At 34.5% G+C, this 13,294-nt stretch overlaps 1 protein-coding gene across 1 annotated transcript in view; it reads right to left on the bottom strand.

The window, feature by feature from the left end:
• ANTXR2 (ANTXR cell adhesion molecule 2) overlaps window positions 1–13,294 on the bottom strand; it is a 156,448-nt gene that overhangs the window by 59,545 nt on the left and 83,609 nt on the right. Inside the window, exons 13-16 of the mRNA XM_065877428.1 lie at window positions 7,571–7,615; window positions 6,641–6,733; window positions 900–1,067; window positions 503–583 (exon numbers count right to left, since the gene is read on the bottom strand). Of these exons, the coding sequence (XP_065733500.1) occupies window positions 503–583; window positions 900–1,067; window positions 6,641–6,733; window positions 7,571–7,615 (387 nt within the window). The remainder of the gene's footprint in view (window positions 1–502; window positions 584–899; window positions 1,068–6,640; window positions 6,734–7,570; window positions 7,616–13,294) is intronic.

The following is a 13,294-nucleotide window of genomic DNA, read 5'->3' as shown; positions in this document are numbered from 1 at the left end:
CGCTTTATAACTTTCAAAGCACTTTCACATTTTCAAGAAATTAGATTAAATCAACTTTGAAGGCAGGAAAATACTTATTTATACCTAAAGCAACAGAGGATCTGAGGCATGTACCCCAGGCCTCAATGCTAGTAAATGTTAGCAAGACTTACTAATCCCCACTCTGTCCTCCCCGCTGGGTAAAAAACCTCAGAACAGAATGTGATGCCGTCCAAGTCAAAGGCTGAAGCATTGAGTGTGCTTATTAAAGTATGTGTACAGTGGACCTTAATTTTTATGTTACTTGAAAAGGGCATCGTGTTAAACTGTGGCTTGAAGACATATTCTAACAATAGATAATCATTTATTAATCACCCTACGTAATAGGAATTTGCATGAGACAATAATAATTCCTTCTTCAGCTGTAATGAGGACTTTAGGTTCTTTTTGATTATTATTTCCCTCCCTTCCTTATACACACCTGAGCGGTCACTATTTTCCTAACACATCCCCACATACAAACCTCATCTCCTTCCTGAGGTCGCATCAAGGACACCCGGTCATACTGCCTCCGCAACAAAGCCCAGAGCGCATCCAGCCGACCCTAAAGGGAAACGTGATCTGTAAATATCTGGGGAATGTGCTCGGCCTCTGCTTGTTAAATAAATGAGCTAAAATGAAGACGGTATAGACTTATTTTCTCCTCTCATTTCTTTCATAAATTTAACGAATAAATAAATAACAAAAATGGAGTTTCTTGTTACTGAGAAATATTCAGTTGTTATAAGGTAAATTGAATGTCTGTTATTTGATATACCTTGGTCCTCCTGCAGATGGTTGCGGGGGCAGGCAGGGAGACTAAAAGGATTACATTTTCTCTAGGAAGTTGCCGTTAAATCCCACAAAGTTTGAACAGTCACCTTAATTGGTGTGTACCACTTTGTCTGAGGAGGCTGGAGTGTGGGTTTGGGTCGAGGTGGTCTGGGCCTAAGGGGCTCCTCTGGTTCTTCAGGAATGGTCACCACAGCATTTTTGGCTTTCTCTAGCCTTGCACCTTCCTCCGTAGATCCTTTATCACCCCAACGAACCTTTAAAACAAAGGGAAATACGATATCAGACATATACTGGCCTAGAGGAACAGGCTCTTGTTTAGTTGGTTCTTTGATTCACCTCAGAGTCCAAAGATGAGTAGGTATCCTAGCTCCAAATTCCTACTCTTCTGAGATTTAATAGGTTTCTCACCACTCATGTATTTAATATTAAGATCCTAGAAATAAAGATCCTTTATAAAAATTTGGCATCTATTAAATTTGATGCAGCCATTTCTCCATTGTTTCAAATAAGGAGTTAATTAGTGTTTTACATACGAAATGCATGACAGTGTGTAATTCTATTCTCTAATTAGGTATGTTCTCCTTCTAGCTAAAGACATACCTGTATATACTGATGGCACTGGGTGAAATAGATGATAATGATAATTAGCATTTATTGAATGATTATTATGTGCCAAGCTGCATTTAATCCATACAAAAATGCAATGAGATAGATACTATGTTTTTGCTTCCAGATGAGGAAACCAAGACACAGAGAGGTTAAGTGATGAGCCCAAAGCCACACAGCTAGTAAGCAGCAGGACAGGGATTTGAACATATGTAGTCTGAAGGGTGCAGTAAGTTTCAAATAGGTTTGAATTTTACAAATATATTTTATACAAAGGAGTTAATTTTTCCTTCCAAACTTTCCATCAAGTTTGACTAAGGCAAAAAGTATGATTTAAATTTTAGCCTTTGGAAATAAAATAATTATATATGTTTTTCTCAACTTTTTGTAAAGTAGCTCTCAGTCTTTATTTCCTCTACTCATATGCGTATGGTTATTTGACATATCAATTTTTCATTGAGGAAGACAAATCTGAAAAGACTCTGCTTTGAAGAGAAAAATTCAGGGACACCAAGGAATTCCACAAATTTGGGAGGATTCCTTTCTGTGAAAAACCTAGACATTGAAAACAAAAAGGTCAAATGATGTTTTCTTTACTTTTCAATGAAAATTGGCTACATTTTAGCCAAATTTTTTCATGCGTGGGCATGTGAAGAAGTTTTGGCTCCTGGAGAAAGGCTTTGTCCAACCAGGAACAGTAGAGAAGTCTAAAAACCAAGAACGTTATCAAAGAAGACAAAGATAAGTGAAGCTCTAAAAATAATCAGGAAGGCCTGTCCAGGGCACACAGTGGCTCACCAGAGTTGAATAATTTCTACAAAGAAAAAATGATTAAATGCTTTTTAAAAGCATTTTAATGACCTGAATTAGTGGGTAGGAATACAGATGACTACTGTTCATAGAAAGATCTATGCACAGCTTTTTGATAAGGCTTACTTAGATGTTTTTACCTTTTTTTTACTACAATTTTAGAGTAGGTTTTCAATTTCAAGTGGACTCTGTTGAGTCATTAAAATGTATCTGTATCTTTCAGTGTTATCAGTGGTACTAGAATGTTCTTTATGAGGTCGTTAAAATTGTTTTAAATACCATTAAACCTTTAGAACTAGATAGTTGGCTTTTTTCCAGAGAAATGACCTTCTCTTTCAAATCACAGTGCCTTCACCTAGATAAACTAAAACTTTAAAAATCTTTAGATATATCTAAATTGAACTAAGAAACTCTAAAACCAGGACACATCTCCTGCAGTTGTAAAGTCTCAAATTTAAGGGAAAAAATAAAAAACAAATGAAGATACATAGTCAAATAAACATATGAGTATCATAACAGAGAGAAGTAATTCAGAGTAGAAATATAAGTAGGTAAAATTTAGATCCATTCAGAAATGATGGATTTTTAACTTAGATTTTAACTAGCCCAGCCTTCACAGTTGATATTCTAGAGGTAATGGTACTCATATTCTTCCTCCAAGTATCATTGTACCATTCTCAGATAAAGAACACGAAGACAGTTGAACTAGAGTTCTGACCCAACATTGCATTTCTAAATGTATGATACATAGTTGCTGAGGTATAAAGGAAATGCATTAAATAAATCCATTAGTGTTAGTTCATGAAGTAGCTGTTTTATCATTATTATCACCATCACCACAGATAATACAACAATCAATTCTCACTCAATCTCACTCAAACTAGGAAACAGTTTATATAGAGTTTTCCTAAAACTCTTAAAAGCAAATAAATATATATATATACACTTATATGTATAAATTTTAATATTTTAGTTTGACCACATTGAGATAGTCAAAAAGGATAAAAGAATAACAAGAATGGATTGCTAAAGGCAGCCTTAACAGAATTAATATATCTGACTTTTTACTATTTAAAAAAAAGTGCAAGCTTGATAGCTAAATTCTTCCAATTCTACTTGGCTTTCATGATAAACAATGAAATTCCATAATTTCCACAGCATATTTAGAGATTGTATCATAAAGGAGCAATTTCAGAATTGAGAAAAGAAACAAAAACAGTTTCACGCGGAACTGGCAGAAACACACATTTGAAGCCATTAGGTATTGTGGATCAGTTGTGCTAACAGCTGTTACTAACATCAGCTCAGTTCCAGCTTTCTGCGAACTGTGATTATAATAGTGTTTAAATATTTAGGAGGAAGAAAAAATTTCTAAGTAAAATCCCTATACTGGCTTAAAATAACATTGAGTTATGAAGATTTATTCTTTAATTCAGATGTGCTCATAATTTCTATAATTCCTTTCACTTTCCCCAGTTTAAACTGGGGAATTTTTTTAAGGAAAATACTTTTCAGGTTTGAATAGGCATTGTTTTAAAACAAGTTATGTTTTCTATTTTTCCTCTCCAAGTTTAAATTAGTTGATGTTTGAAAAAGTCTAAAGGCACTAAATTCTTAGTTTAATTTTTCTTTGTTGTTTTTGGCCTCACTGTGTGGCATATGGGATCCTATTTCCCCAACCAGGGATTGAACCTGTGCCCCTTGTGGTGAAAACATGAAGTCTTAATCACTGTACTGCCAGGGAAGTCCCTCAGTTTATTTTTTATTTATTTTTTTTTGTTTTGTTTTGTTGCGGTACGCGGGCCTCTCACTGTTGTGGCCTCTCCCGTCGCGGAGCACAGGCTCCGGACGCGCAGGCCCAGCGGCCATGGCTCACGGGCCCAGCCGCTCCGCGGCACGAGGGATCCTCCCGGACCGGGGCACGACCCTGCGCCCCCTGCATCGGCAGGCGGACCCTCAACAACTGCGCCACCAGGGAAGCCCCCTCAGTTTATTTTTTATTGCGTATTTTTACATACTGTGTTTCCCCTTTGTGAAGCCCACATTTACTTTCTCACTTTTTTCTTCATTCTCATTCCCATTTCCATTTCGTTGATGGAGTACTACATAAAACGTAGCCAAAATTATCCATGGCTAAAATGAACTCTGATTTATTAAAAGTGGGTTGGTCCTTCTCATAAATTTTCTTCAGCTAAAAAGCTAGGGCAATATAACTTCACATTAATTAACTGTCAATAACTAAAACACAAATAAATAAATTTCAATTAAATTTGAATTAAATTAAATTAAATTTTACATTTAAGTAAAAGAGTCAGTAACTCTTAAAACATGAAATGTGAGTTACTCAAGAATGTCCATGGGCCCTTGGCTTTCTTGACCATATTCCAATAATATGCCTTTTAACTCAGAACCCATTCAGTAGCTCATGCATAAACTTTTCTATTCTGTAGAAAGAGATCTTAATCTTCGGAACATGGAATATTGGAGTAACAAAAACCTGCCACAATTCCTCGTGTTTTTAGCAAGAACTAATATATCTGAATCTCATTGTCATGTGGTATTTTATATGTGTGGATTTCAATATGGAATTAAGTTTATTATTCTGAATATAAATTAGTACATGCTCACTGTCAAATAAGTTGGGAACAAACAGGGAAATATATAACACAAATTGAAAATCACTCCATTCAGAGAAAGCTACTAACATGTTGTGCTATTTCCTGTCAAACCCTTTTCCCCCTGCATACATCTTTTTATACACACATTTTGGAACGAGACTAAATAAACTAAAAATAAGCTATGACAGATCATATTTGGATATTCATATGTAATGATTTTATTTACAATTGTATTTTTTAATACGTAGGGACATCCAGCCCACACTCTCCCCAACCTCTCCAATCCTAGAATGACACAACAAAGGCAAATGAAAGGAAAATGACCTTCCTTCCATGTCAAGCAACAAGAGCTAGCCTCACCATGTTCCTTTGTACTGCTTGATATTCCCAATTACCCACCTGCAAACACAGAAGCAATATTTTTTCCAAAAGACAAATGTAGTAAGTTCTAGCACCTGCCTTTTTCATGGCTTATTGGCAATGAGGTACCTGTCTCAGAAGATATCAGCAATAAAGTGGCAAGCTCTTAGGAAAATGTGCATTATTTTAAGATCTAATGTGGTCAAGAAAATGAGAATCACTATCAGATAACCACTTTAGTAATGACAGTCATTTAAGTAAGTCTGGGCTTCTTTTGAAGAGTACTGAAATTTATGTTGAAAATGGGAAATTCTCCTTGGGAATCTGAATTTTATTGAAATGTATAAAAAGAGAAAATTGTGGGACTTCCCTGGTGGTCCAGTGGTTAAGACTCCACGTTTCCACTGCAGGGGGCATGGGTTTGATCCCCGGTAGGGAAACTAAGATCCTGCATGCCACATGGCACAACAAAAAAAAAAAGAAAGAAAAGAAAATTGCAACAGTTGTGAGGTTGTTAATTAGCTTATTGATTTTTGCTGGCAGTAATGGGACAAAGCAGATATGACAGTAGGAGACGTGCAATGATTGCAAAACACTTAAAAATTCTTTCTTATTGAGAAATAAAATTAAAGAATAACTAATAAGAAAGAAATGCCAGGATCTGTGTTTAATAATAATGTCACCATATCAATGAGAAAATTCTTCCAATTTCTCCTTTGGGTGGGATGTTGGCCTATCTATACTGTTGTTAAGGGCTCAGGGCTGACAGTGCCTGCTTATTATTAATTAATCCATCACTTTGAAAAATACTTCTGTAGTGGTAAGAAGACCTCATTTCATCTTTAAGATATAATATTTAAGTTCAATTTTGGTCCACATGTTTTGCCAGTCTAAAAATTTAATAGTCTATAAATGATATTTAATATTAATTATGATTATTCATAAGTGGTAACTAAAACCTGTAAAAAAAAAGCCTTAAATGTACTTCATCTACATTTGTGATAGGGTCTTATCCATGATATTGAACATTTTAATATTTTTCTCCTCAAATAGTACTTAACTATTGGATCTTTTCAAAGACAAGCATTGTTGCAACTTTAAGTATCTGGCTTCTTCAAAGTTCATGTTCTCTGTAGGAATTTTTTCCAAAATAGTAAAAAAAAAAAAAAAAACCCTAATTTTGTTTTGCCCTTTAGAATTCAGAAATCTTATCAATGTAGTTCTTTGACTAATGAAGTCAGTTCTTCTTGAATAGTTTTGAAATGGCTAGGATTATTCCATAGAAAAAAATTTGTCCAAAAAAGACCTAGTGTTAAGTAAAAATGGATGATATTAGGATACTGAGTTGTGAAAAGTACAGTTTCCACGGCTTGATAGTTCTAAAACTACATATTCCACATTAGCAGCTTCTAATTTTTTTTCAAGATACCAACCTCCATTCTTTTAATTCCTCCAACCCCTCGACCACCATAATAAGAAGCATCCACGGTTGGCCATTTCTTGGTAGGCAGAGGTTCTTCTTCCTCCTATGTGGATACAAGTTTTTAAAACTGAGTTTAATTAATTTCTTAAAATATTGCTTAGTCAGAACCAACTCACATTTAAATATTTTTCCGAATAATGACACTGATATGGACAAAATATAGTAAAAATTACATAAAGCACATGTGGATGTACTTATGCTTATGTGCATAAATTTCAAGTGAGGTTCTACAGAATATGAGGACTCCTTCCATTCCACAATTTGAGGAATCTACCTTATTTCACTAGGCTACCAGAAGTTGCTCCTTAACTATGAGCATCATTTGTTTTTCCAGATTTATTCATCACTTCATAGTTAAGAAGATAAAACATTAAAATTAGGACCGCATTTCAATGATCATTTAAAGCCTCAATGTATGTGTAAATTTAAACTCTGAGAAATTTGTACTGAAAAGATAGGTAGTTAAGAAGCTTTGAAAATGCACACCATATTTTCTGTTGCTAACACAATTTTGGCTAACAGAGTAATGTAAAAGTAATAATCATTTTGAAGAAAGTAATACTATCTTTAAGCTGCCAGCTTGGATCTTCCAACTTTTTGTAAATAAGACAAGTGACAGCAGAACTATTGATATATTGCTATAAAAAGTAAATTAAATCTCTATGTACTATTGATCCTGATGGCTAGTCTACGTTTATCAATGTGTGAAGGTCCCGTTCCTCTAGCACATGAAAGAAATCATGAGAAGACAAAATATAATTGATTTTCATAATTTCAAAAGTCAATACATAGGTATCACGGTTATCTAATAACAATGTAATTGATCAAATTAGGGATAATATCTAAATACACCCACATCACTTATTAGGCACTCATTTACCTCTTTTGGTGCAGAGGGTGGTGGTGGAGGAGGATCCTTGATAACCTGTACCAAAAAAAATAAAACCAAAAAAACAATCAAATGCAGAAACTTCAGTGGCACAGGGAGGAGACAGAAAGGATGTATAAAAATAATTAGATTAGTAAAATACTGTGGTGGCACCAAAGATGTCCCAGATGAAGCTAGCCTCCCAAAACATATGCCTCCCTTTTGCACTTGGGCTTGTTTGTAACTACCTTTGGACTAACTAGCAACTACTAGGTTTTCTTTGACTATCTAGCTAGCTAACTAGCACATTCATTCATTTTATCTTTATGATATAGATATAGCTTCAGTTTTCAGGTAAATAACAAGAGCAAAAATTGTCAAATACCTTGCACTAAGTGGCTCTTCTAATGCAAACATTTTTCACTAGATTACAGTATGTCCACTCAAATGGAGTAGGAATTTACTGTCTTCCTGCTATGATTCACTGACTGTTTCATAAATTGACAATACAAAGTTAGCTTGCTTTGAATGAGATAATAGAGAAATTAACATACTCTCTTACCCCACCTTTTAACCTAGAAACAAATCAACCTCTTAGCTGAGAGTTCTTTCCTGTGAATCGTTACTCAATATATTATTTCATGAAATTTGATGTGGTTAATTCTTTATGTGAGAGGAATACAGACTGAGATCAAATTTAAATGACCTTTACTGGTACTGGGGTATCTGGACTTTCATACCATCATGATAGAAAATTACTGACCAAGGGCCAGTAGTGTCTGATAATTCGAGTACACATCCAAGTCTCTATACTAAGAAGAAAAACTGTTTGAAAATATAACTGCCTCACTTCATCTAAAGTCAAATGTTTCAATTATCTCATTAAAGTTTTAAAATTTTAAAACAATAGTAGCTCTGAAAATGAATATCATCAAAGAATTATTACTACTGTTCAGGTATATTCCTATTATCATGAATATGTTTTTTAAAGACTGCATATATTTTAAAGATATATACTGAAATATTTCCAGATTAAATGATATAATTCTGATATTTTTCATCAAAATAATTTTGGGTGGGGAAGTAAAGAGGTTATATATGAAATAAATTTAGCCATAAATTGAGAATCATTGAAACTAAGTAGACATGGGAGATTCATTATTTCACTCTTTCTTTTTGTATATGTTTGAAATTTTTCATAATGAAAGTTTTTTTTGTTGTTACTGATAATGTTTAGTGAATTGACTCATAATTTTCTTCATATATATTACTTTCATCCTCAAATTTTAGTTTAGATCTAAATCTCAGGAAAAAATGCAAACAGTAACTGCAATTACATAGATATAACTGGACAGTAATTTAATCTGAATGAATCTTGAACTAGCTCATTGTAGCATTCAAACTTTTGAATGCTACAAGAAATGCTGCTATTTCTATTTAACCCTTCTGTTTAATTCAATTTTGTCTTATCAATAAACATAAAATCCCAGTTCTTTTTACTAATATTGAAGGATAGAAATCTGTGAAGTTTTACATTTAGCCCAGAAACAAATGCCAGGAGAGGATAAAGATTTAAAATAATACTGTGGTAAAATAAAATAGAGGTTATCAAGCTACAGGTGCATTTCCTTTATAAAAAGGAAGCACTCATATTATCAACATGCACGTCCAATATCAATCAATGAAAACCAGATCTATCAATATTTCACAGTCAACAGGGTCAAAACCAACCTAATAAGCTTCATTTAAGAGCCAACTCTTCTTCCTATCTTCCTTGTTTCTTTCAAGTAAATCACTCTCTCCTTAAAGTTGCAGCCTTAAAATTTTCTCATAATCTATAATTTATTCTCACTTCTAAATGATTTAACCAAATCATTTACCATGTTCAAAAGATTCTTTGAAATATTCTTCTCTCTCTCTCCCTCTTCTTGTTCTATCTTTTCCTCTTTTCTTCCTCCCTACCATGAATTCCCCCAATCCTCCCAAAGCAGATCAGGTTACCTTAATATGTACAGATGCCTATTTGTTCTCCCCTAGCATTGGTCACAATTGATCATTTTCTCTAACTCCAAAACACTGTAACTTCTAAGAGGATGGATTTTATGTCTGCTTTGTTCCTCACTGTATTCCCAGTACTTAGTAGAGTGTCTAGCACAAAGGAAGCAAAGAAGGGAAGTTAGGAAGAGAGAAAAAGGAAGAAAGTGGGAAAGAGAAAAAAAAGATAGAGGAAGGGTTAAAGGGAGAGGAGGAGGAAGGAAGGAAGATCATGGGAAGAAGGAAGGATTCTTTGCATTCCATTCCTACTATCACTACCTAAAATCATGAACTCAAGATCTCTGGACCTTAAAAATATCTAGTACAATATTTTTCAACTTCTCCAATACACATCCAACCAAAACTTCATTTTTCTGAAAAATTCCCACCTAGCTGTAGTCCAACTATGTTTGAATTCCTGCAATAAAGAGAAATTCACAACTTCACAAAGCAATTTATTCCATTGGCAAGGAACTCACATCATTTGAAAAATTTTCCCCCCAAAGAAGCCAAAGCCTCCTTCTCTGTAGTTTCCACACTTTAGTCCTGATCCTAGAGTGTGGAAACACATGCATACACACAACTATTTTTAATCCCAGAAAAGAGCAGTTCCTATTTTTGAATACTTGGATAATAACCATATATCTATTGAACTCACACATCTGGAAGCGAAACATCACAACCGTTTTTTGTGTAACGGTCTGAGTTATTGGGTCATTTTGGTCAGTTTCTTTAGTATATATTCACTTGAACAATATCTCAAAATGTGGTTTCCAGAACTGATAAATAACATTTTAAGTGTGGCCGATCCATTATAATTAAATGCATGGTGCTCAGGCAAAACAGATGCACCCAAGCAATCCTCACTTTGATTCTATGCATTTTAACTAATAACATATTGATAACATTGATTGATAGTCTATAATTACCATAGCTTTATTTTGACATCAATGTCTACATGCTTTATTTGTAGCTAAATTAGACCTCTAGCTTGTTCCTCTATCTCTAACTCACCCTTCATTCTAACCTATGTAGCCAGGTCACTATTTTTCTAATAGAAGCTCAATTGATGGTTTCTCTAGTCAAAATGGATCAAAGGTTCCAGTGGCCACAACTGAACTCGAAGAATTACTGAATTTTGGGAAGGAGCTTGCCACTCAGTTTTGCAAACTAACATAAAGTGTTCTCCAGAGTTCTCTCACTAGAAAAAGCCCAAGGTACATCCTTCATTCCACTAAGTCTGAGTATAATGTACTCGAACTCATTTTGATTTCCTTGTGAGGATCTCAAATTTACTCTACTTATTACGTGTACATCTTGTACTGATATATAAATTTCTGAGGACTTAAATAGTATCCCCAACCCTGTTCTATGTTATATCTCCTAAGAATTACTGAAATCCCCCTCCATAACACTTCCTTTTTCATGTCATATTTATCATGCTGATTATCCTGCACAGCATCCAGTTTTAGCATTAATATGGGTAAACTGAGTCTCAGTTTCAAATCCTCATATGACCACTGGTGACAAACTCACAGCAGGATAATGAGAGGCATCGTTGCCTTCTTTATCAGAGACTCTTTATCTGTTATCATAAGCCACAACCTGGAAAATGCAAACTCCCTTTTCAGTACATCTACATGAGCCACCTCTTGAATTGTCATTGTTCAAATGCCTCAGCACGGTATAGTTCGACCCTAACACCCTATGTACAAACATCCCTGCACGTGTATCTCTAACTCCAGGCTGACTGAAGATCCCTTTGCTACCCCCCAAAAAATGACCATTTCCATATTAAGTCCCATCCAGCCGTTACAGAGTAGTCTATCAACTTTCTATCGCTTTATCTAGAAGCTTTAAAACTTCGAACAATATACGTGCTGCACAGTTGAACAATTCATGCTTCATCAGTTTGGGTTTGTATGTTTATTTTGGAATTTTTCAATTACCCCTCAAAACTGTAGATTTCTTAGGGGCAATATCATTTCTCCCTCTTTGAAAATATCACAGCACCTAATAAAGTGCTCTGCAAACAACAGATGCTAAAAATACGATTGAAAGTGAGCTGAAAAAACTAGCTGAGAATGTTCGCAAAGGCTCATAGCCAACCTCTAAATTTATAAGAAAAATACAGAGGGAAAAAAAAGATATAAATGATAACCAATAGAGAAAGATTTCCATGAAACTAAAATATTGCTAGTTCCAAAGAAAATGAAGTATCAAATTTCTCTTTCAACCAGTAAAGTCAGAGAGCTAATGAACTCAAAGACAGATGGGAAAATGTAAGACCATGCTAAGTTTATTCATCTGGGAAATAAATTTGATTCACTGTAGGCCCTTTCCAAAAATGAAAACTCTAATAGAATGATAAAACAAAATACATATCACAATATTTCCACCAAGCCTTTTTCTTCTATGCCTTTACATAATTAAGTAGGCCATATGTCTACATACATTTGTATTCACCTTATTCCAGAAAAGAACTTTAGGGTTTGTTTTTCCAATAATGTGTAATTAATCTTATGTATGACTAAATGCATTGCTTCTTATAAATTTAAATTGATTTTGAAATCCTGGCAAGTATATTTTCTACATTGTTAACAATGAAAACAAAACCCTTAATACTATACATAAATCAAATTTTGACCTAGTAGATTAAGAGATACCACCACCACAACAACAAATCATAGCACTTTCAGAAACTGAAGCAGAGCAAAGGCTCATCTGTGTGCCGTTAATACTATCAACAATAATGACATTTATTCGTGCTGCCATATGCCACGCACTCTATATTTCTCTCATTTTCATAATAATCCTATGCAGTTACTATGCTTATTTTAAATACAAGGAGAGGGAGGCCTGAATTCAGTAACTTGTCCAAGGATACACAAAGGGAAAACATTAGAATTAGTATTTAAACTGGTCCATCTTCCTCTAAACTCTGGGTTCAACTTCCTCTGCCACATGACATCCTTTTAAAATAAGGTTTGGATTGCAAAGGGAAAGGGTGCAGGAGAAAAGGCTTAAGATGTGTTGAGAGTTTATTACTTGCTGGGATGCATGCATGGATGGATGGTTAAATAGATGGATGGATAGACATATAGATGGATAGATGGATACAGATATAGATCAATATTTATGGTAACTGTGTGAGATAGATGTTATCATCTCCATTTTATAGGGACATAACATATTCATTCATATGACCACCATCATTGCCCTAGAAATGTTGGAAAAGGAAATAAGTTTTGTGTGTGTGTGTGATGTTTCAAAATGCTCCCTCTCTCCATTCTACCACACAGCTTCATAAGTAACAAAGGAGAGTGAAAATAATCTGAAACCGTTCAGCCCCAAAGCCAAAAATGGCAAAAGTCTGTGTCCACTGATATTTCTACATTTCAGTAAAATTAGTGCAGGAGAAAAGGAAACCTGACTGTTAGTCCAAATACATTAAAAATAACAGTCATGAGAATCCCATTCTTGTATTAAATAGTGCAAGAACACATTCATCTTTGAAAAGGATGTATTCATAAGCACCATATTTTATGAGAATTTGCAGATTTTAAAAGGCATAATATTGCCTAGTTGCCAGGATTTTTTCCACTTAGCATCCTTCAGCTCGGTATTGAAGATTCTGGAAAACACTTTCACCACTTTGTGAACCATATGCAGACTTTGATTCTTCTCCAAGTTTTTTTTTCG

The sequence above is a fragment of the Phocoena phocoena genome, chromosome 5 (genome assembly GCF_963924675.1).
Source record: "Phocoena phocoena chromosome 5, mPhoPho1.1, whole genome shotgun sequence".
NCBI lineage: Eukaryota > Metazoa > Chordata > Mammalia > Artiodactyla > Phocoenidae > Phocoena > Phocoena phocoena.
The sequence above is the reverse complement of the archived record's forward strand: the minus strand, read 5'-3'. Positions and strand labels throughout refer to the sequence as shown.